This window comes from Mus pahari, chromosome 9, assembly GCF_900095145.1.
Source record: "Mus pahari chromosome 9, PAHARI_EIJ_v1.1, whole genome shotgun sequence".
Lineage (NCBI taxonomy): Eukaryota > Metazoa > Chordata > Mammalia > Rodentia > Muridae > Mus > Mus pahari.
Window position 1 is genome coordinate 66,233,918 of NC_034598.1, and position 26,323 is coordinate 66,260,240.

Consider the following 26,323-nt stretch of genomic DNA (forward strand, 5'->3'; position numbering starts at 1 on the left):
GATACAATAATTCCCCTAAGACGTTATTCTCCATGACAGCATCTACCCTTAGCTACAATGGGTGTACCAACAGGCAGTTGGATCTATAGAGCCTAACTATTTTTTTCTCTAAACACCATCTCTTCAACTTTTAGCAACATAGAAATCAATTTAAGGTACAAACTTGTGTTTTGCATATCAAGTATTACTCTTCAAATTTGGTTTAAATAATCATGCCTTATATTTCTTTGATCAAAGTATTTATTTAAAAAAATGTTTGTGGGGCTAGTGGTATGTTTCAGTGTGTATAGGCACTAGTATACAGATTGGAAGATGTCCTAAGTTCAAATCCCTGAGCCTATGGTCTAGTGGGATGTATCAGTAGATATGGTCACTAGTGAACAGATTGGAAAACCTCCTAAATTCAAATCCCAGGCTTACAAGGTTACAAGAAAAAGCCAATCCCAGAATTATTCTCTGACATCACATGTGTTGTATGATATAAATGAACCTGTAGAATTCATACACACACACACACACACAAGCTAAAATAATTAAATATAACTTAAAATGTTTAGTCATTATCAGAAACATTAAGATTTTTCTTATTTTGTTAGAAATTAATTGTATTTAATATAAAATTTTTGAATGCAGCTCTCTTTCAATAAAAATATTGTATTGTAACCTTCTTGTAAAAATTATATGCTATTAGGTATTAACAATAGCATATGGGTTATCAACTCAGCTTTTAATGAATGGCTTTTCAAAACATTTGCTTTAAAAAAGCAAGTTAGAGATTTCATCACGTCATCCCTTCCTTTTACTATTCTGGAAAAAGGAATTTTAGCCTGTAAATGAAACTTCAGAGGTTTTTATAAATGTTTTTAACAGTCCAAGGTTAAGGTTCTATAAGATAAAATAACATTATTAAGTATTTATAATGTCTAATATCTCTCAGCATAACTTTAAAGTCAGCAGTGGGATGTTTTGCCAAGAGAGAGGTGGTGCATTCACAGGGCATTCATAAGTGAAGCTCATGGTGTATGTGTTGCATTACCATAATTTTCTGATTAATTTGTTCTTCGTATGTTTCTGTGTGATCCAATTGCATTTCCATTGACTCATAACTTTTGTGTAAGTTTGTACTTTCTCTCCATGTTCAAAGAATTCCTTTAATTCCATTTCTCTGTTTCTCCTCATACAGTCTGACAGCCAGATATGCAGCTCAGTCTAAACACAGTGGAATTGCAACCAGTCAGAAAAAGCCTACTAGGTCAGTTCATATCTCTAATCTGTTGTTTGTTAGTGATGTTCACGCGAGTGCCACTGATACTCTGTCCGATCACTCTGAGGTTTAGAAAACATGACATACTTCTGAGAGCCCTAAGTTTAGAGCACTCAGTGCTTCTGAGTGGATTTCCAGATGGAGACTGTGGGGTGAGTGTATTAGATGGTTAAATGAGTTTAGAGGTCTGGTTTTGCTTGAGATTTAGTAATACACAGTGATATGGCGGGCAAAGGCTGTGTCCTAGGCTTAGAGCAAGTGAGGAACAAGGACTTTGCTAGACCTCCCTGATCTTTCTTAAGGTCTCAGAATCTGAAAGTGTTACAACAGAATTTTTAACTATTTTGAAAGAGGCATATATGGAGAAATTAACCTAGGATGAGAGTCTATCTAAAATAACCTAAATTTCTGCTTTTATAACATGTATTTAAAGATTTTATATACATATATACATATATATGTATATATATACATATATATATGTATATCACACATATAGGCTTTGTTTTTTTACAAATGATATATAACATACCAGAAGAGTATGTTTGTTGTTTATGCTATTGAAAAAAGGGGATATTGGGAGTTCAAACCTGCTGGGCGGAACAACATAAGGGGTTTCACTCTCCTGTGGCTGCTGTGTACGTTCCCACTCCCTGAAGAGCTATATAGTGGTAGAATGTTAGCCATTGCTTCAGTCACGAATCAGGCTGCCCAATGTCCCCTCGTGAGGGATTCTGACAGCTTGAGTCCATATGTGTCTTTGCCTGGCCTTGTTTTTTTGTTGTTGTTTTGTTTGGCTTGGTTGGTTAGTTCGTTGGTTGGGTTTCTTTCTTTTTTTTTCTTTTCTTTTTTTTTTTTTTTGTATGAATTTCCACAACAGTAAAAACTTATTCTGGAGAGAAAAATATTTTAAAATTATTTAATAAAAATAGCAGCAAATGGCATAAGTTGCTCTACTTGAGGAGAGTGACATGCTATGAACAATGAGCACATTTATGGNCATATCTTTGTTCTAATACAGCTTTTCTCTGTTGCATTCTCTCTCTCTCTCTCTCTCTCTCTCTCTCTCTCTCTCTCTCTCTCTCTCTCTCTCTCTCTTTCTCTTTCTCCCTTCATCTCATTTCCCTTTTTATTGCTTTGATGAATGATCTGGAGGCTCTGGCTGCCTGGCAAATTAGGGTAATGAGAAGAGCAAATGTATCTTTTAATTTGTTTTAATTTGTTCTTCTGAGGACTTAGCTTCCTGGGTCACAGGAAAGATTAAAATGCATCTTAATTGCTTTCTAGAAGTGGGTCAAGTTTCATTGCAACCGGGGCAAGTTTGAGGACAAACTGTTTACACATGAGTTTGGAATGAATTTCAAAGTCTATGGTTATGTCTACAAAAATTGCTCTCATATTTATTGGAATTGGGTCATTTGGCCCAATTAATTATTTGACTGCTTTCTGTGGGGAGTAGTCACTGGTACTGTAAATTCTAGTGTCTTTGGTTATGATGTTGTAGTTACAACCCCTTGTTGAGCTATTTGAGAAAAAAAAAACTAAGAGCTAAATCCATTTGGAAAAGATTCTAATCTTGTGTATGACACAACCTCTAACTAGCAAAATAGCTGAAGAGACTATTTATTAGCCATATGTGTTTAAACTCTAAAGTATATTTAAAAATTGAAACTTTTAACTGTCTGTAACATCTGTTCATTTATTATTTGTATTTTCCTGGAGCTTATTGCATTGTGTGATTCTCCTGTTATAAAAGATACTTTTGGGGCTGGTGAGATGGCTCAGTGGATAAGAGCACACGACTGCTCTTCCAAAGGTCCCAAGTTCAAATCCCAGCAACCACATGGTGACTCATAACCATCCGTAGCAAGATCTGACTCCCTCTTCCGGAGTGTCTGAAGACAGCTACAGTGTACTTACATATAATAATAAATAAATAAATTTTTTTTTTAAAAAAAGATACTTTTGTTTTAAGGGTTTGCTTTCTCAAGTCATATAGCATAGTTGAGATGTGTTGAAACCTGTCCTGTTAAATACATTGGTAATTTGGATATAAAACATATACAAAAAATGTTTTAAATTTTTCATTTCAAAAAAATCTGTGAAAAGATCAGCACTGTATTTCTTAGGTTTTGGATCCGATCCATCTTTCTGTTCAAACAAGAATTTTCCAAGCAGTGTACCATCTCGATCACACGGTGGCAGCACATGCCCACAGAGCGTTCAATATTCCTATCACACATGGCAAAAGCTCCAGGTTTTACTTCCTGTGGATTGGCACAAACGTAATGTAACCTAGAAAATAGGTACAGTTCATGAAATAATTGACAAGTGAAATTTTGAAGAGAAGCATAATAAAACGTAAATTGAGCCAAACTGAAACTTAATGATAGCATTAGTCAAAGTGTCAGGTTTCAAGCATCAAGCTACTCTGTTGATAATAGAAATGGGGTGCCTGTCCACATGATTTGTCCTGCATGCACACAATGTCTCGAAACTGCCTTCAGTTCAGGTATATTTCAACTGTGTTCTACTAACAGCGATTTTTCTTCCTCGGAATCTAACATCCTGTTCTTGTCCTATGGGGGGGAGGTGGCCACAGGTGAAAATAAATCTCAGTTGCCTTTTTTGACCAGAGAATGGAAGATTTCTGTGAGACAGCTCAGCTACCTATAATATAATCGTGACTTTGTTTGTGGCATATTGTTTTTATTGTAAGTTAGTAGCTTAGCTAGTCAGTAAAAAAAAAAAAATGTTGTTTGCCTTTTGTTCAATAATGTTTGTTACCACTAATTTCTAAGTCTTTGGAAAAGCTGCAATAGCTGCACATATGTTCCATACACTGAAAGTAGAATTTAAGCAACGACATATATCTAAGTACTATGATAGAAACTCTATAAGGTTAAGTTTTTCTCTTTTTCCTTGTCATATAATTTTATGGTGTTTTTCAATATAAACTTATATTCATTTAAGTAAGTTTATTTTTATAGTTAAAGGCCACTTTATTTTATTTTTCCTATTTCAAGGACATTCTTATAAAGAGGTGTTACTAGATTTTTCTGTTAGTCTCTTACTTTGTGTTCAGCTGTTTATCACTGCTTATCATTTTCTGTTAAGTACATCATAGTTGGTCCTGTATTGTAGGTTCCCTACCACTGCTTCTTGCTCACAAATCCATTCTCCTTAACTTCTGAAGTACACACTAATGATGTAATGTTTCTCATGCTATTTCAGGCTTCCAGGGCCCTCTAGGGTGCCAGCTGCGAGCAGCAGCAACAAGGCTCAGGGAGCCTCCAATCTCAATAGGAGAAGTCAGAGCTTTAACAGCATTGACAAAAACAAGCCTCCAAATTATGCAAATGGAAATGAAAAAGGTAAGTGTGGATCTGTCACGTCATCCTGCCCAGAGCCTAATGCATGTTTGCTGACTTGGCACACACTGCTTTTAATAGTTGACCAGTGGAGCAGCTCAGGGGCTGCAATGTTATCAGAAGTTTCCCAATCCCCACCATCACGAGTTCCAGTTTCCTTCTGGACCTTTCTATTTTGCAGAACATTTTAAGGGAATGAGATCTGTACTTTAAAATAAATTGTTAACTATAGAGCCAAGCCTAAAATCTGTTTCACACATACACACACACACACACACACACACACACACACAAAATAGTTACCCCAGATGCATATAAATAGCATTTTCTTATGTCTTTCAAGTTTTACGAAATTTCGACCTAAAATCAAAATGCTATCTCGAATTTACTTGAGTCCTTATGTCAGTTATCATAAATGACAAAATGTGAGAGCTGTTAGGGTGCATGCATCCAAAGTTGAGACACAATGAGCAGGCTATGGTAGTGGTACCTGTCATCCCTGAACCAGGAGGATAAAGTAGAGGGCTCCTGCACATGTGAGGCCATTGTGGGCCTATATAGTAAGTTCCTAATTAGGCAAGATGATGGAGTATGTCCATGTTTCAAAACAATAAGAACTATAAATAGTGGATATATGTTTGTGATAAACATCTTTTTTAAAAGCAGCGGTAGTTGTAAATGTTATAACCTCAGCTTTCCCCAAGCACAAAATTATCTGTATTCACGTTTTCTTAAAAAAAGACTTAAGAGAAATATAAAATCTCAAAAATAAATACGTAAAAAAGACACGAGTATAGGTATATGAATGTTAGATTATAAATTATCTGCATGCCACACAGTTCTCTACGATGTGCAAAACATACATTTCAAAAGATACTGGCTTGGACTTGTCCCTTTTGGACCCGGGACTAATTGAATGGATGTGCCCCCTTGTAACCGAATCCTGAGGAAATCAAGAAGCCATACTTTGTAAATACTGCAGCTACTAGAGCAAGTTTTCTAAATCAGTAAAACTTACTATCTCTATTCATAGGACCCTACCTTATGTAGGAGAATATATGAAATTAAGAAGTGATTCCTATGTCTAATCAATACAACTACTGGGATGTTTAATTTGAATAGTTAAATCAAGTGTGTGCTATTTTGCGCAGGTTAGATAATCACCACTTGTTTCAATATGTACATAGGCAGCATCTCTTATTCAGACACACAGGAAGAGGTACAATCTCGTAGGAAACAATTTTTGTGACAACCTTTCCTTTGGCTAAGGCAAATTTTAGAAGATTATAATCCCTAGAGAGCAAAGTATCAAATCCCTGAAATACCCACTAGTTTTAAGTCCAGTGGTGAGACGGGATGAGGAAGTATAGTGTGTATTTTGAAGCCTAAGGCTTTAAAATTAAGAATAAAGTCTCCTTTTTGTAGACAAGTGTTTGAGCATTTGATGATTCATAAGGACTTAGCAAGTTCAAAAGTTTAATCACAAAGTTATTGCTGGCATAGCAGTGAGCTCAATTAGCTTTCAGACTATTCTGAAACCTACTTGCTTTTTACATTCCTGATTTGCTATCTTAACCCATACATTAATCAATGAACAATTTGAAACAAGGAAAAAAATCGCTGGAGGGATCAATCCAAAAAAAAGATTTGATTTTTTTAAATGATACTTTATACAAATACAATTACTCTTCTCTTACAGACTCAGTAATTTTGAACATTGGTTTCTTTTCCCTTTTCATTTAAACTAAGACAGGGAGCCGGGCGTTGTGGTGCATGCCTTTAATCCTAGCACTCAGGAGGCAGAGGCAGGTGGATTTCTGAGTTTGAAGCCAGCCTGGTCTACAGAGTGAGTTCCAGGACAGCCAGGGCTACACAGAGAAACCCTGTCTTGAAAAAACCAAAATAAATAAATAAATAAATAAACTAAGGCATATTCCTAAAGGTTTTACTATTTGGTAAGAAAGGAAATGGGCAATAGAAACTTCAGATGGAAATAAATACTTTCCCTCATTTTTGACTTTAGAATGTGTTATACAGATTCAAGCTAATTTTACAAATAGATACAGTTTGTAGAAGCAGCTTACAAACAGTGGTATGCAGGGACTACCATGATTTATTTAAAATACTCATGCTTATATATATATAAATATATATATACATATATATATACATATATATATGGCATATACGTGTATATATATGCCATATAAATGCCACATAAATAAATGAATAAATGCACATATGTGTGTGCATATATATGTTTATATATGTATGTGTAGGTGATACCATAAAAATACTATCTATACTAGTTCCAACACACATACAAAACTAGTACTAGAAAAGAGATTTATAAGTAGTCTAGACATTTTGATAAAGATAAGTTGTGAAATGATGGATTTCTGTAATTTCAAAGTCTTTACTTCTAGTATCTTGAAGTAAAACTCCAAGACAGACAAACCCATCCATTTTCAAGGATGTTCAACTTCTCATACCTGATTCTAACATTAGTATGTAGCAATATTTCTCATCACCACAAGATGGAGACAGATACAATGCAGTAGGTGACCTTGCTTGATTAATTGAGAAAACCAAAGGTGTGAGAATGTAGTGCTTTCACTTTTCACTTTAAATAGAAGTAACTGAAAATTTCAAAGCATTTCAAAACATAAATGAAGCATATATCATATATTCCCTTTGGATTAGAAGGTTATGGGAGAAGGATGTGCAGCCATAACCTGAATCGTGAAATATTGAAGCTACATTTTACAGATCGCTTTATAGATTTGTAGACAACATTTATTACATATAAAATATGGGCATTAAATGTCTATATATTGCCAATAAGTTTGAATAGGCTCACGTGATACAATACAGGCATCTGGAGACTATTTGATTCATATAGTGTCCTTACTATTTGAATTATTTACATCATTGGATCCAATGTCATTTTATAATTATCTTATGCTATTTTGTATTTTTAATAAATTATCTTAAAAATACAAGAACAAAAATATTGTAAATTTTGCATTGGAATAAATTTTAACACACCCTGTATTCTAGTTAGGGGCACAAACTTTAAGTTAGGATGTTTGGATCCAGAGCTTTGCTATTAGGACTTTGTAGTGTTTACGTGTCTTAGTTACCTTTCTACTGCTGTGGATACCATGACCAAGGCAACGTATAGAAGGAAGAGTTTACTGAGAACTTAAAGTTTTACAAGGTTAAAGTCCAAATCCACCATGGCAAGGGGCCTGGCAGCAGCAGGCAAGCAGGCATGGTGAAGAAACACTAGCTTAGAGCTCACAAATTATAGGCAACAGCCAATAGGCAGAGCTAAGGCAAGAAATGCTAACTGGGAATGGCATGGCTCTTGAAACCTCAAAGACCACCCCCAGTAGCGTGTCTCTTCCAACAAGGCCACACCTTCTAAATCCTTCCCAAACAGTTCCTTCAGTTGAGTACCAAGCATTCAAATATATGAGTTTTGGGGATTCAAACCACCATATTTAAAAAAGCGTCATAGTGACCCATGGCTCCAGCTGCATATGTAGCAGAGGATGACCTTGTCGGGCATCAATGGGTGGAGAGGCCCTTGGTCCTGTGAAGGCTCAATGCCCCAGTGTAGGGGATGCCAGGCAGGGAGGATGGAGTGGGTGGGTTGGTGAGCAAGGGAAGAGAGGATGGGATAGGGGTTTGCGGGGAGAAACTGGGACAGGGGATAATATTTCAAATGTAAATAAATAAAATATCCAATAAAAGAAAAAAGACATGTAAATATTTAAAATTATTCATGTTTTTAAATTGAAAATAGATTCTTCTTTCAAACTATACTCCCAAATTACTGTTTCCCTCCCTCCACTTTTCCCAGTTCTCCCCCATATCCCCTTTTCTTCCAGATCTACTCTCCTTCTATTTCCTCTTCAGAAAAGAGCAGACCTCCAACAGACAACAGACCAGCAGGATCTTAAAAATAATTTTAAAAAGAATATTCCATCAGCTAATAAATTGTTGTTGTATGTGTCTAAGAGAGATGGCAACTCTAAAAAGTTTTTTATAAATGTTATAGTTTTATAATGAAGGAGTTTAGGGTATATTATTTAAATGTTATAAATAAGATGGTTATTTCATTTTAGTTATTAGATATTGAAACATCTACATTTAATACTTTACAATCTTTCACCTAGTACTTAAAGAAATTGAGTCTACTAGTTTAAAGAAGTTGGTGAACAAGTAGCTTGTGACATGGGATTCATTATAATGTTCCATGAATGTTCAAGAAGATCCAGTTCAGTGCCAAGTATATAGATTCTTAACAGAGCCTGGTGTGACTGAAACTTATGGTTGGGTGTCTTCTAATACATCAAAAAAAAAAAAACCTCAAAATAAAAATATTTTTTGTTTGAAGAGTTAACCAAATAATTTGAGAAACCTCTAGAATTTGTAGTGTGCATAAAGATTTATTTATTCAAAGCATAGTAGCATTAGTTGATATGATTGGGGGTGGAAGGATACAGGAGGAATTCCACGTGGTGGGACACCTAATGGAATCAGTAAAGAAACACACACCTCACTTCAATATCCAACAGAATTCTAACAGACATTCTGCCAAACGTGTGCTCCCTTCAACACATGACTTAAAAATATAAGCTCACCTTGCCATAAGGTATTACTTGGAGAGATGGCTGTGATAGAAATGCCACAGTAGAATCCAGTGCCACCACTGCTCTATTCTAGTGGAGTGTCAGGACAAATTTCTCAGAACAAATGGCAAAATGAAGAAAGTGTCTTTTGTGAAGCTTCCCAGAATCCTTCACTCTCTTCTCCTGATCACCTGCCATTCAAGAGCTAACAATGAATGACACAGGAGGATATCAGCACTTATCTGAGCCTGTGCACTCTCAGAGAGCGCTGTAGACAAATGCATCCTCTGAAGAAAACCACCTCCCTGATCACTAGGAATTAGATCCTGTGAGAACCACGGTGTGACGCATTTGGACATACTCTATGTGTTTAGAGAAACGTTAACAAATTAGTTAGGACGACACATTCGAAGGAGAGTACTCAGGTATTGGAAATGTCTATTTCCCTTGTTTTGTGTGTGACCCAGCTGTGAGCTACATACCTGAGTTCTGAGCTATAAACCTAGGTCACCTTGCACAGTTCCTTAGAGAGGAGTTTTTCCATGTTGCTAAGAGATTTGTCACGGTACCAGAGGGAATGCCAGAGCCTTCTCCCTGTTTCTCTCAGATGGCTCATACTCTAAGGAGGATAGCATCAAGCACCTTCTAGTGTGGAACCTTCTGACTTTTAGTTATACCCAACCTGGATTAGTAGAGTTGATGTCAAAGATCTAGTAACACATTGACTCAATGTTGTAAGCCATTACAATTACCATGAGTTTTGCACTAGTTTTTCATTGAAATTCAGATACCTACTGTCAGCTAGGCATAAGACATTCCTCTTAAGTGTATTTTTTTGCTTGGTTCTTTTTTTCCTCTCAGTTCTTGTAAAATGAATAATAAAGAACTAAACTGTTTTTTTTCTTTCCTAGATAATGCATATGTTTTCATATTTATTTGTTTTTGTTTTATGAATATGAGTATTTGCCTACATGAGTATACACATATCACATGTATATCCTTGTGCCTATGGAGGCTAAAAGAAGCCATTGGAACCACCGGACCTGAAATTACAGATAGCTTTGAGTAGCCATGTGGGTCTTGGGAACCTAACCTGGGTCGTCTACAAAAACAGAAAGTACTCTTAACTGTCTCAATGCATATCTTTTAATTATTATCATTTTAAATTACTAAGAATTTTATTGTGGTTACCATGGCTCTTTTTTCCTCTTTACTATAAAATATATCAATACCATAATCTCTGAAATCTGTATTTTCAACTATTATATTAGCTCAACTATGAGCATACATGAAATAGTAAATATCATTGGGCAGTCCTAGTCAAATGCATTGCTGTTTATGTGCACATGCACACATACTGAGGGCTTTCATTCATTACTGCAAATAGTAAAAGCTGGTTGGTAAGTGGAAACATCCCAAATATTGTACCCCTTCACCAAGTAGGTCTCTGTCTTTGCAAATGGTACTGGCGAGCATAGGCAGAAAGGACAGTGTCTCTGTAACAGCATCCAGGGTTTCTGTTGCGTCATTATAAAACAGTGGCTGAAACATTTCACAAGCCTTTGTAAGACAGTGAGCTGGGATATGATAGAGGCAGTAGACAAGTTTACACCCGGGTCATCCTTTTTGACCTTTCTCCTTTTTCAAAGGTATATTATTGTGAAACAAATTGATCTTCTGTGTATTTATTATTACCAATCTTATGACCACAAACCTGTAATTCCATTGTTTCTTTCCTTCTACGAGATTACTATGCTTAGGGTGTCCCGTATCTGAGCTAGAGTCACCATCAACACTTTGGCTGCTCCACAGGGAACATGTCCCAAAGAAAAACCTAGTTTTTTTTTTTTTTTTTTTTTTTAACTAACTAAGAAACTTAGCAGTGAAAAATGGATATAGAATATTTTCTGAGTTTTTGGGGAAAATATAGCAGTCCACAATGTGGATCAAGGCTCTAAATCACTGAATTTCACCAATGGCTCTATTTCTAATTTCCCCATGTCTGTTTCAACCACCATATTTACTTAAATGGATTAAGTTTAAGAGGAGATCGGAATTACTCCTGACTTAGTGATACTGTTATGGTTAGGAAGCCAGATGTTGATGTGTTAAGTTTAGATCATTTGTAGCCGTTAATTTAGTATATTGTGTCACATTATATATGAAGGGTATATGGAGCAAACTTTCAGAGTAAAGAATGGGCAAAGTCTCTAATGTTATTTATATTTAAATTCTGCTCAGTGGTGATGAAGGCAAATATTCGAATGAATACTCATTTAGCTTCCTGGTGAGAAATATCGTCAGAATTTCAGGGTTTATAGAAAACATATAACACAGAGAAGTAGTTAATTCCTGTACCTATTGGGGCAGAAAATGTATGATACAATGTTTTGGGCTGTCCTGAGTCATGCTATGTGTTTTATTGAGAAAAACATGCTTTCTTTTATGAAACTTCAGTTTTCTCATTCTGGCAAAGGACCGTATGTAACATGAGTGATTGTTATGGGTTTTAAATCAAGGGCATGTTTATAAAAAAATTTCACAAAATTCTTAGAATAATAAATTAAGAAGTATTTAGTGATTAGAGTTGGTGATGGTTGTTGGTATCTAGATGGAAGAAGAGGAAGATTAAAAGAAAAGTTGTCATTTGGAGACCAGAGATAAGAGGCATCATTCACTATAAACAGAAAATGGCTGTAAACATGCAAGGCACAATCAGATAGTTTGAAGGACTTTACATGGTCATACTTTCCTATATCAAGATATATTTATAGTTAGGAGCTAGCTTATCAACATTCAGAATCACATCACTGGGTGAAAGATGCTTACTTGCTATTGAATATATAATTGGCTGAACCAAAGGTTCCCACTTGACCGACTCTGTAGAAGTGACAGACACTGCCATTTTGCTGCTGCTGTTATGTACTCTACCATAAGGAGTCCTGAGAGATTGCCTCACCCAGGCATCTACCTGATACTCTGTGACCTGTGGTTTGTCCTTTTAAAGAATCCCAAGGCTCCTTATTGCTGCTGTATGAAGACAGACTGGGGACAGGCTGAGAGCTGAGCACTGCAAAGTGTCTTAGATATGTGTACTCAACTGAAGCCAATTTTACAGCTGTTGCCATGACTGTCACTATGCTGTGTGAATGTCATAACCTAGAGTCTCCTGGGTCTCCTTCCGAGTGTCGTGATGTTGAATTTCCTCTTCTGTACTTGGCTGTCTATGGTCTACTTAGTTAATTCCCTTCACTTGTTTTTTGCCTTTTCTAAGAAAGGAACAGCATCACTTTTCTTGTCTATCAGCTGTTTCAAAAGCATTCTGACCTACTCTTTCCCATTTTTTATCCTTATCACTATTCCCATGTCCTCAAAGCCAGGACATTTTTGACTTGGACGCAAAATTGCAAATATATAGTAGACCCAAACTAGTTTCTTGATTAAAATGAAGAGAAAAAGAATGAGAAACTATGGTGTGCTTTACTTGTTCTTATTGAATCTTTGCCACAAACATCTTAATACTCAGATGAGCTCAGAAATGAATAAGGTCCTCAGACTTCAATGAAACCAAACATAGTAACACTGTGTAGTTATGAAACATTACTTAATTTGGCCAACAGAGGTGTCATCATAATAAGAAGCAGGGAAAGAGTCCCACAGTGCAGGAGCCCTTGTTTGTGGTAAACTACTGACTGTGTTACTAAGACTCACTGAGTGTGCTGAACTAGAAATATAAGCTCTTCCCACCTTATATGACTGTTGTGAAAGAATAAAGTTAAGAGCTATTCTGTAGACTTAAATATGGTTATTTATAAATGTTACCATTACTTTCCTTGTAGAATGGGAAGTGCCACAAATAGATTTTGATGGCAAGGTGTTAGAATTTGATGAAGTCAGGGCAATGTTTTCATGGTCCTCTAAACTTTATTTCAAGAAGAAAGTGCTTGGACATTGGGTGACTGTATTTCCCCACAATTTTGTTTTCTAATATATGTATATAAGTCTTTATAAATGGAAGTAAATGGAAAAAATATGTACTTCCTAAATGTTTCATGAGTAGCCCTCTTGCCTTGAGCACTTATATATCTTCCTTGTGTCATCTGTCATGGCTTTATTGGGCACCTCCGTGTAAGCTCAGGCAACTCTCATTATCTCTACCATTACTTCCACATACCCTGCTCTTCTGGTGCTTGACATATGTCACCATACAGTGAGGTTTGCCTTATGTCTCTTTTCTTTGCTCTAACATGATTATACAAAGAGTGCCTTAAATCCAGAAGCCACTCAGTAAATATTAACAGACGATATGATTAGACTAGGTTCCGTAGATAGAAGGAATTAAATCAAATTGGTTAATATTCCTAGAAAAAGCAGAATAGAATGACAGTAATTTTGCAAAATTAGTAAACATGTAAATGTATGCTGAGAGACAGATGATAGAAGGTCTTTGGGGATCTGTAATGTGTGGATGATAGTAGATACCCTTGTCTCAGGATTATCATGAATAAAAACAGAAATAGAGTTGGAATCTGGGGAGGTATCTCAGGGTATAAAGGCACCCACAATGCAATTCCAAGGGCCTGAATTAGATACTGGAGCCCATTCAGAAAGACAAATGCACTAGCGCACATCTGCAGTCCTAGCACTTCTACGTCTAGAAGAAAGGTAGAAGGGAGTCAGAGATGGGAAAACCGCCTAACAGCTCAGATTGGCCAGCTAAAACTATACCATGAAGAAGCAGAAACACTAAGATCCTGTCTCAGAACAAATTAGGTAAGAAAGCAACTCCAGAAGTTATCTTTATGTGTGCATGCACGAGCACGCGTACAGACACACACACCACAAAATATAACTTTAGTGTTTAGCTTATGTTAATAAATACAGTTAATTTAAAGTCCACATCATAAATCATATCTAGTCAGATAACAAGTAGCTAATATTGTTGCAACTTAGGAAAAAAAATCTCCATTGCACAAGCAGTGCAATACACTTCACTTATTAGAATAAACTGGATAGCAAAGAATTTCTTAGAAGTAGGATACTGTCTTATTTATCTTCAAGTATATAAATACTTAGAACTAATAAATTTCGTTTGTTGTTTTAGTTTGTTTGTTTTGTTTATTGACAAGGTTTCTCTGTATACCTCTGGCTGTCCTGGAACTCACTCTGTAGACCAGGCTGGTCTCAAACTCAGAAATCCATCTGCCTTTGCCTCCCAAGTGCTGGGGTTAAAGGCATGCGCCACCACTGCCCCGCCTGAATTTCATTTGGTGAGAGTAACTTGAGTATGTATTTAGTTTGCTCCCTGAAATTGATGCCTTCCAAAGAGTAACCAAATTATAACGAGTGAAAATCATAACACAGAAGTAATTTATGCTAGATAATATGTCCTTTTTCAGGTCAGAAGAAATATGTATGTGATTAGGAAATATGTGCAATTGGAGAGATGGCTTGGTGGCCAGGAATACATGATGCTTTCGCAGAAGACATGAATCCCAGTACCCATATTGGCTGGTTCACAACCACCAGCAACTCCTGTGCCAGGGAATCTGATTCCCTTTTCTGGCCTCCGCTGGTACTTGTACACACAAATACATACCCACACACAGACACAGATTCCTGTTTTGTTGTTGTTGTTGTTGGTGGTGGTGGTGGTTTTTGTTTTTTGTTTATGAAGGAAAGGGGGGAAAAGTGCAATGGTGATTTATAAGTGAGTAAAACAAACTAATCTTTTTTTTTTTTCTTATCCATGTGCAGACTCCCCCAAAGGACCTCAACCATCTTCAGGTATAAATGGAAACACACAGCCTCCCAGCACTCCTGGGCAACCCCCAGCCTCAGCCATCCCTTCTCCGAGTGCCAGCAAGCCCTGGCGCAGCAAGTCCATGAATGTCAAGCACAGTGCCACCTCTACCATGCTGACAGTAAAGCAGCCAAGCCCAGCCACGTCCCCCACACCATCTTCAGACAGACTGAAACCCCCTGTCACAGAAGGGGTCAAAAGCGCTCCTTCGGGACAGAAATCTATGCTTGAAAAATTCAAGCTGGTTAATGCCCGGACAGCACTACGCCCCCCTCAGGCTCCCAGTTCCGGACCTAACGATGGTGGGAGAGAAGATGATGCCTTTTCTGAATCAGGAGAGCTGGAAGGTTTTAACAGTGGTCTGAATAGCGGTGGCTCAACAAACAGCAGCCCCAAAGTGTCACCTAAATTAACCCCTCCGAAAGCAGGAAGCAAAAATTTCAGCAATAAAAAGTCTTTGCTGCAGCCAAAAGAGAAAGAGGAAAAGAACAGGGACAAGAATAAAGCCTGCGCTGAGAAATCGGGAAAAGAAGAGAAGGACCAGGTGTCGACGGAGGCAGCTCCGAAAAAGACTTCTAAAATTGCAAGCTTGATCCCAAAGGGCAGCAAGACCGCAGCGGCCAAGAAAGAAAGTTTAATTCCATCGTCCAGTGGAATTCCAAAGCCAGGCTCAAAGATGCCCACGCCAAAGCAAACTATTTCACCTGGCAGCGCAGCAAGTAAAGAGTCTGAGAAATTCAGGACTAGCAAGGGAAGTCCTTCTCAGGCCTTATCAAAGGCCATCACATCGGAGAAAGCAAGCACGCCCAGCCTCTCTGGTCCTCTGGATGGTCGGGAAGCTGGGCAAGCATCTCCCTCCAGCTCCTGTGTCATGCAGGTGGCACACAGCAGTGGACAGAGCCCTGGCAATGGAGCTGTCCAGCTTCCTCAGCAGCAACAGCATAGTCATCCCAACACAGCCACGGTGGCTCCATTCATTTACAGGTGAGGTGGCCTCAGTGGGCCAGTGTTCACAGATCTTCATATTTAGACATGTAACATTAAGTTAAATGGGCATTTGACAATGTTTGCCTTTGATGCTACAGACGCAAAAGTTTAGTCTGCAGAAACCTTTCTATGTGTCAGGCCTTATACTGTCGGAAGCTGAGGGCCTTCAAAAATTAACTTCTATCCTGCTAAGGGCAGGATGGAATCCAAGGTGGCATACATTTCTCATGGTTAGTGGGTCATCATACTACCCTGTTATGACTGGCAAATGGGGACCACTATTAGCGCAAGCTATCTCCTAAAATAATTTTCAGACTAAAGGCACTGACAATCAATTATTTGCTTTCATGTTTGGGATAAAGCATGATGATTAAAGTAGTTGGCACCAAGAGCATACACATATACATGGAATTCCCAGCTGTACCATTTCATAGCTCCTGACTTTAAACAAGTCACTTAAAACTTCCTAGTTTCATTTCCTTCAGCTGTTAGTAGAGTTTAAAATAATAACAAAGGTAATGGATATATTTGGTCTACATTTTAGTATAGTGTAAGTCACTAAATGTTTTTTATAAGGTATAGCATTCACAAAGTAAATGTTATGTTAAATTCCTACGACTAAATATAAGTTTGTAGATGAAAATAATTATATAAGTAGTATATTCATATTTTGCAGTTTTGGGATATGCATTCTAAACTGTATACATCAAACACGATTATATATCTAAAGTATGTACAGATTACTACATAGTTACCAAAGAAGCTGATTTTTCTTGTGCTGTGACTTGCCTCATCAATCAGAGTTCTGTCAGTCACTTGTATAAGCCTAATTTAGCTCACTCTCTGATTAGTAAAGACCTTACCAAGGGAAGAATAATGTCTACTCTGGTCTCATCCTTTTGAGAGGTTGTCAGATTTAAAGGATATGAGATATTTTAGGAACAGGAAGCAAGACTTCCTATAATTATCACAGAGTCAAGACTGCAGTGAAATATTAATGTACAGGATATATGGCTTTTAGAAATAAAACCAAGAATTGTAAATTGCTTATTTTTCCCTTGAAAGAGCCAACTTTTTCCCAAGTTACTATACACTCATTAAGGATAATTTCTATTTGTTACATTTGTTACATTTGATTGGGGTGGGGCAGATGACAGCCTTTGTATTTATTGCTCTTCTGACTCCAGTGGCAGCAGTGCATTTAAGCCTTTGTACCTGGATCAGGAGAGGCATTTGGTTCTCATTCCAGAGTCTGCAACTGGTCAATCAAAAATGAAGATGCCACAGTCAAAGTCCACATTTCAATGATATAAGAAAAGCACAGAGCTTTAAATATATCATACTCAGCACATGTGTGCATTTCAAGTATTTTTTTTCAAAGACATCAGTCATTTTCTAATTTGGCTTTTGCCATCAGTCCATTTTTAAATCAAATATTATTTGTCAATAAAATGAATAGCTACACTTACATATTCATCCTATTACATATTCAGCTTATTTCTGCAAGTGGCACAGTCTTATTTGTTTATTGGGATAAAAATTAAGCAAATGAAAATTCTGTGGATTCCATTTGAAAATATAATTATTTATTCCACCCTTCTTTTTTTTTCCTTTCCAAGATAGGGTTTCTCTGTGTATCCCTGGCTGTTCTAGAATTCCCTCTGCAGACCGGGCTGGGATTAGCAGGGTGTGTGTGATCACAGCCAGTGTGCTTCAGTACTCTTAATCTTGATTAACATTTGAGATAACTCTGTATTGAAATTTTGTATTTGGGGCATGTATTCTAAACTTTTTATGTCAAAAACACAACTATAGATATAATTTCAGATATTATGTATATCTGAAACATACATACTACTAGACAGTTACCAAAGTAGCCAATTTTTACTCTATATTGATACTGAATTTAATTATACGGGACATAGAACTCTTTGGTGGTAATTCTTTATTTTTTAAAATATATACCTAAAAGTTAAATATAGTTACCACATATATCATCATTTTGCATATGAAATGAATAAAGAATAGCTAATCAACATGCTTTCACACACAGTTACCATTTGTGTCATGAGCATACCCCTTCTTTGGAATTCACATGCATTCTATTATTACCACGAGGAATCACCATCTTGTACTAAACTTTAGGTTTCCTAAGCTTATATCTCCTATTAAAAACAGATTTTTGTGTCCCTGAACAATAATTCCCAAAACTATCCCTGTCACTAACATATGACTGCTCTCTAGTTCTCTGAGATCAGCTTCCCCCTCATACACCCCCTTTATTTTTAACCTCAAATGCAGGAAAGAAAATGATTTCCTTTCTGCACCTTCTTGCCCTCCAGATACATCCCTTATACATCAAATGACAGGCTTTCTCCTCTCTTACATTTGAATAATATCCCATTTCACGTGTTATGAGAAAGGAGCGCAGCTTAGCTGGCCGTACTTGTTGGTGTGCCATGTAAGCCAAACAGATTCTTCATACACTTTGAAAGTTTCATTTCTCCCTTTAAATAAAATTTTATAGATGTGTGATGTCATGGATCACTGGCTAGGAACAGAGAGTAGACACAGACTTGCATTACTGCTGTTTAGAAACATGGCCAAATATACTTGAGGCGACGGATCTTAGAGCCACGTTGGTTGCCACCAATGATTGGTCATGTGACTTCTAGTAACATGCTTAAGGATTTTGAACTTTAGTTTTCCAGTCTGTAAAATGGAGATGAAATAATCAGAGCTACCTTATATGACTCTACTCAATATTGGGTTGATATTTATGCTGTGTTGATAACATTTTCCATGCATTACACAGCCTTCTACGAATCTTTCAGTGATTGATGTAGGCTAGCTTTTTTAAAAGATTGAAAGAAGCAGTTCCATGTAAAACCATCATTATTAATGTTAATGATTATACTTAGGTTATTATCAATAATATAAAATAGTTAAAGTAAATAAATGAATAAAACACATTGTTTAGTACTCCATACATGACAGAACTATGAAATATTATCACAAAATTTATAAATAATAAAATTATATCCTCTAAAGGTAGAGTTTTAAGTACTCATGCTTTCCTGCCATGAGTGAGAGATGCTTATATTCCTGATTCATGACATTTTGAGTGTGGGATTACATGTCCTTTCTCATTTTAACTATTCCTATTTATGTAAGAACACTCCCTGAAGCCCTTTGACATGGTTTATAGGAGTTGTTAATTTTAGATATGATAATACTTAAGATTTACGATTTTATAATGGTAGCATCATCTTTTAAAATATCATCTGTAAAGTGCTTGCTTCCTGAAATCGTCCATGTTACAAGATTGATATTCACTTTCTGACATAAACTTCACCACAAATCCATGAGTATGCGACAGTATCCCTATTTATCAGAGATGGAGGAGCAGTGATTTAAATTCAGAAAAGTAATGATCTCGGAAATTCACAGAGCCTGCAAAATTTGCCTCTGGAACAGATTCCGACTGGCTGCCCACGTTTTATGTTCAGTGAGCCTGAACGTGAGGACACGTTCTCCTCTGCTTGTCAGTTCTTTCTGCAATGTGGAAAAAAACTGAGCATTTATTACCAGGAAATTCATACTAGGAAAATGTCAGTAATACATTTTCAGATTTCTCAATCACCTGTACGTGGAGCATGGTAGTGAATATCCGTGGACCCTAACACTGAAGTGGGAAGTTAGGGGAACTGAATGGTTGTGAGCTGCCTGGCCTAGAAGAAAATATACACCTCAAAAAATAATTTATAATAAAAAAGCATGAATTTTTAAATTAGTACAAATTGGCATAATATACACCTTTCATATGAATGAAAATGTACAAATATATGATATTTATATACTTAAGTAACCTATATAGAATTGGGAAATTATTGTGCTGGGGGTGATTTAATTTCCTTTTCTCTTCTTGATGTAGGCTTTTCTTACTGTCTGAGTTAGGTTAATATTGATAGGTTAAATCTCCCTGATCAAAACCAATTAGGGATGAGAGGGCTCATTTCATGTTTCATTTCCAGGTAATAGTTTATCCCTGAGAAATTCAGATCAAGGAGTCAAGGAATGTAGGACCCTGCAGGCAGGAACTGAAGCACAAACCATGGAGGGACACTCCTTACTGGCTAGCTTGTCATGCCTTGCTTAGCCTGGTTTCTTATACAACTCAGAATCATCTGCCAATAAAGGGTACTTTCCCCATGTGATGGGCCCTTCCAAGTCAATCATTAATCAAAAATCACAGACTTGCCTATTCTCCAATCTGAAGAGTGCATTTTCTCAATGATATTCCTTCTACCTAACTTATGCCACATTGACAAAAGCTACCTGGACACTTTTTAAAATTACCACTCCGAGTGGAACACCAATGCATGCTTCATAATATCCTCTCTAACCCAACTGTACATTCAGAGTACCATGAATCCAATATTAGGTTACAATAGTTAAAGGATTTTATACAATCTACTTGCTAAGCTGGTACCATGTATTTCATATATCATTTGTAACTTGATTATCCTCACAAAGTAGTGAATATTTTAATGTTATTTAAATCTTTACTCACATGATGGGCAGACAAAACATAATATTAAAATGTAGAAAATTTAACCTAGTTACTAAGTTCAACAGAAGAGGTTCTCAACCATCACAGCTATTCAAAAAGGAAACAACCTGCCTTTATAAGTGTTACCTTGTCTACAGAAACATCTAGGAGATGGCAAGATAAGAAGTTGACAGAAGTTAGATAAAAGGGAGTCACCACATACTATTCCCTTTATATATCCATGCTTCATACTTTAGATGACTTGTAGAGGTGAAATAAAGGTAAGGGTCGTGGAAAAAAATAGATTGAAACATGTAACATGTTGATGGTATAAAATTACATTATAAGAGTATCAATGTTGAAGAGTTATTTTAAATTCTCAATAGAGAGTGTAGCCAATTAATGTCTAACAGAGAAGTTAAGGTAAGAAGTGAGGCTTAAAGGGAACCTTGGATGCTGTCAGGAAGAAGGAAGAAGGCTTGGCCATCATCTAAATATGTTATTCTGGAATTTTCCAATCCAGGTTAAAAGGAACAAAGGAATAAATTGTAAAGTGCCACATACATTCTAACAATTAAACAGTCAAAGAGATTCTCATCAAAATTAGTGCCCATGTGGTTGGAGGACTGCAGAAAACAAATGGGAAGAAAAAAAATCAATATTCTGTTCTTTTAATCACCCCCCCCCCAAATCATCCAACTTTTAGCTAGTCCAACCTGTTCTCTCAAAACATCACTAGAGTCAACCATTTCTTCCTATTGCTACTTACCGATTCTCACCAAATTTCAAGGGAGCCTCTCCAGTTTACTTCGGGGCCTTTTGCAGTCACATCATATGTAACTGCCAAAATGTGAACTTTTGCAAATATAATTATATATATAGAGAGAGAGCTCTGATTTATGAAGGTTTATCCCAATTTTTTGATGTGATAATAATGTAAAAGTGATGTGCCATCCAACACAAACTGCACTTTGTGTGGTTCAGGCTTTAATCCTTTTCTGAGCTGGGGATGTGCAGCAGGGCATTCTCATTTAAACTGGGCAGTAGCCAGAAACTACATCTCCCCATTAGTTATGAGATCTCCTCAGTGAACGGTAACAATGTGCAGTAAACCTACAGCTGTATTTGATGCCTTTTGACCTCATAGTTTTTAAGTTATGGTGGTATTTGTAAATTGGGGATAATCTGTATCCAATTCTATCTTATACAATCATCTATTGGATCTCCCCTAAGCTTCACAAAAATCACTTTCCTCCTAGCTATCACTCAGGGTGTATTTGCATCCCCCCCCCCCCACAACCCTAGCACACTGCAAAAGTATAGCAGTCTTTCTGTCATATAGACTACCTAATCCTGCTCAAGAGCCTTCACAGACAATCTCTCTGCTGTAGAGACTATTTTCCAGATCTATAGCTCATCTCCACTTACAGGCTATTTCTTACAGAAACTGTCATGGCTACGTACTCTGAGAATGTCCACTATGTCCCAGCCAATATGTGGACTGGCTAGTCTCCAGAGCTTTTTTTTTTTTCCTATTTGCTACTTTCTTGTTTAGACAATGAACTAGTATGGCTTCAGTGGCTTGCATATGGGTTATAAGCTCATAGCAAGCACATTTTTGTCTTTTAAAGCTCACACTTTTTTTTAATACTTGAATAAAAGTCTATTATGCATACATCAGTTCACAGACAGCTACACTGTCTTTTGGATATTCTAGAAATGAATTTGTCAGATATAAAGCTAACAGAGATAATTTACACTGGTTCCATTTCCTACCGTGACTGTAGGAGGAAGGAATGCAAGCATATAAGTGTCTGCATAGTAAGATATAGAGTTTTATGCATATATGCCAAGGAGTGATATATATGGGTCTTCTGACAGTGTTCCAGACACTGCTACACTGATGTCTATAGTGGTCATAGAGTTTACCCTCCACCCACAGTGATACAGTATTCTTCCCTCACAACCTCATCAGCATTGGATGTTTACTTTCTGGACAGCAACTATTCTGACTAGGGTAAGACAGAATCTCCAACTATTTGTGATTTGCATTACTGTGATGAGTAGATGTGTTGAACATTTCAAAGCTATTGCTTAGCTGTCCATCTTCCTCACCGGAGAACTCTCTTCTCAGTTCCATACCACACCATTTTATTGTTGTTTCTGGTTGTTGTTTTTGGTTGGGCAGTTTGTTTCTTCTTGTTTCATATTATTTTAATCTTCTTGGATAATCTAGAAATGAATTTGTCAGATATAAAGCTAACAGAGATAATTTACTATTCTTGAGGGAAATAGGACAGGATAATGGGGTGAAAAACATATATATGTTTATATATATATATGTGTGTGTGTGTGTGTGTGTGTGTTTGTATATGTATAGGTAAGTATAAGTATATACTAAATTTTCCAAGAATAGAAATAAATAATATTTAGTATACATATGAAGCATGCACTATGGGAGAAACATGGTCTATTTCATACTTCATTCACCGTTCATTGTCTCAGACGTAGTAGACAGGAGAAAGACTAATTTGTGCTGTATGATTCAGCAAGAAATGAAAAAAAAAAATCCTACAACTCAGCCTGAAACCCTCACAGAAAGTAGAAAACTAACTTTAGCTCTTCGAAGCAGGGAAGATCCACATTGGTCTAGAACTAGAAAGATAAGAAGAACGTTAGCATTATCTCAGTTTCCCTTCTTATTGCTGTGATTTAAAGACAGAAACTAACCTTCCAAAAGCAACATAAGAAAGACAGAGTTTGTTCTGGCTCACAGTTCAAGTAAAAGTATTGGGAGCTTTTTATAGAGTCCAACATTTAGGACAAGCAATGGAGAGTTCACGGGTGGGTCTTTCTTCCTGAATCGACCTAATCTTCTTGTCAAGCATTCCCAGAGTTCTATCTTCCAGGAGATTCTCTGTCTCTTTAAGTTGGCAAGTGAGAGAAGCGATCCGAATTCCACCCTTGGGAAACTCGATGCCCGAGCACATCACTGTAAATCAAACATTCCACACCTTCTCTCCACAGTCTCATGTTCAACTCATGTTGCAAAACACAGCCCAACACTTTAACAGTCTTTCCAGTCTTAACAAATTTCAGTAATCCAGAAGTACAAAGTCTACATCTCACCCAAGACTCAAGACAATATAGTAACTGTGAATTCCTATAAGATAAAACAACAACAACAACAAACAAACAAGCTGTATACTGCTCACATACAAAGATGCATAAGCACTCCTATTCTGAAAATAGAAGAATCTGTTCAGTTCATAGCAAGGTATGATGAGACCTAACCAAAACCAAAGACTAGCGTAGGAAGTATCAAATCTTTTGAGTTCTAGGTCTGGCATCTTGGGCTCATGATGGAATTTTCTAATGATTAAAGAAGTTTAAGTCATCACATACTTCAACTTTGCTAGTTGTGATAATACATACATCTCCAACCATGACTGCAACTTTCATTTGCAGATATCCTATAATACTTACATCTAAAATATTTTCAGTTAGATTGCATCTTAAGCTACTTAAGCTTCACCCACAGAGCTTCACACAGTGACCTGAAATGACCTCCTGGGAGGGATTGCAATCACCCACAACCTTGCCTGTCCTCAGCTGCTCCTGAAAACTGTGGAGTGGGACTCCATAAGAGCATCAATGTATATCCCCAGTGCCTGCAATACTAATACCATGTGGATCAGGTTGCTAAATTATGCTTCCAGTCAGTTAGGTATCCTGGATGCCTTGGAGCATTTAATACCTTCTGTCCTCACACAGAGAAAACTTTCCCTAGGGAGTTGGTTTTGAGAAGCAGGGAACTCCTTCAGTGTAGGCCCTCTATTTATACTTCAAATGCTTCTGACTTCTCCTGAGTTGGGTATGGTTTTGACTTCATGAACCTTTTCTGTTGTCTCATTAGAGCCAAGGAAGTTGCTTTCCCGTTATAGTGATGTCTTTAACTGTTATAGCCTCTTTGTCAATACCTGCTTTAAATTTCCTGTGCCAAAAAACTCAGTTTCAATTAAGTTTCAGGTCATGGGCAAAATAAAGCCAAGTCTTTGTACAAAATATTTTAAGAGTGTCATCTAATCCAATTCCTGATACTGTCCTTATTTTTCTCTAAAACATTAGTTCTCGACCTTCCTAGTGCTGTGGCCCTTTAAATATGGTTCATGCTCTGGTGACCCTCAACCATAAAATTATTTTGTTGCTACTTCATAAATGTAATTTTGCTTCTGTTATTCACTGAAATGTAAATATCTGATATGTAGGATATCTTATATGAGACCCCCCAAGAGGTCTCGACTCACAGGCAAAGAGCTACTGCTCTAAACCCGCATGAATTAGACCTCCACTGTCTCTATTTGTCAATGTTCTGGGTAAATTATTGTCTCTTATCCTTGTCTTAGTTACTGTGCTATTGGTGAGAGGAGTCACTATGCCCTAAGAAATATTAAATATATATAAATATAAATGGCTACCTTGACTGGGATTCTCCTTTAAATATCTAAAAACTGTCATTTTCATCTGCCATATTTTTTTCCATTACTTTTAAATGTATTACTTCACATCTATGTCCTGATATTTGAAACGTTATGTATGGAAAAAATAGTGCACCTATTAGTTACTTCACAAGAAATGACTCTTGAATATATTATGAGCCACAGGAAACAAGTTAAAACAACTGTTAACCTTTCTCATCAACTATTTTTAATCCTACATCCTTTACTTTCTTTCCATTTATATTAAATGCCAATAAAGTGATGTATAGAATATAATGGAGGCACATACAAGCAAAGGGACTGAGGCAGAGGCTTCCTGAACAATTCTCAGAAGAGAAAAATATCCCTTAAACCAGCAGGTAACATATGACTAAGGAAGAAAGGAAAATCACTGAGTGCTGCAAATCTACTTATTAAATATACATTGTATCCTCTGTAACACTCTATATCAATAAAATTCTGTCAATGAATTATTATTGCAAGCATTTTCCTTATAATGTAAGTTAGTATCACTCTTAAAACAGCATCATAGACTATTAGGTAAAATTTGGGTTGTAAGATGTCCAGTCCAGATTCTCCTAGGAAGTTATATGGGGAATTGTCATTTGAATAAGCTAGATTCTGAAAGGCAAAGAATGAAATACATTGGTTTCTAAAGTGCTCACAATGTTGAAGCTCAGGTTATTTGTTGAATGACAAATTGTGTAGGAGGAGCTGTGGGTTTACAAAGATTGAAATGTGGAGCGCATAACTGTCTTTCGGAGAAAGCATTGTACATCCTCAGGCCAACTGCTGCAGATTCTATTGCAGTGGTAGATTTATGTGAATGGGGGATAATTGGTCATCAGCACGCACTAAAGACTATTGAATTCTTGTCTCACAAGCCTGTCTTTGCTAGGCTTGATATAATTTTTTTTTCTGCATTGGGGAATAGTCTAAATGCCCTCACCCTGCAGTGTTTTAAAGATGAAATACAGACCTGCTACTATAAGATTTACTATTGTATTGAACCCTGCTGTAAGTTCACATTTTATTTTTTTCTTTTTTTTCTCCTCCTTATGGTTTCTTTTTTAATTTTTTTTATTAGATATTTTCTTTATTTACATTTCAAATGCTATCCCAAAAGTTCCCTATACCCTCCTCCGTCTCTGCTCCCCTACCCACCCACTCCCACTTCTTGTCCCTGGCATTCCCCTGTGCTGGGTCA

At 36.8% G+C, this 26,323-nt stretch overlaps 1 protein-coding gene across 1 annotated transcript in view; it reads left to right on the forward strand.

Annotated features, from left to right (window-relative positions):
- Window positions 1-26,323, forward strand: part of Nav3 (neuron navigator 3) — a 319,139-nt gene that overhangs the window by 128,013 nt on the left and 164,803 nt on the right. Inside the window, exons 6-8 of the mRNA XM_029542029.1 lie at window positions 1,184-1,252; window positions 4,499-4,638; window positions 15,033-16,062. Coding sequence (XP_029397889.1) covers window positions 1,184-1,252; window positions 4,499-4,638; window positions 15,033-16,062 — 1,239 coding nt within the window. The remainder of the gene's footprint in view (window positions 1-1,183; window positions 1,253-4,498; window positions 4,639-15,032; window positions 16,063-26,323) is intronic.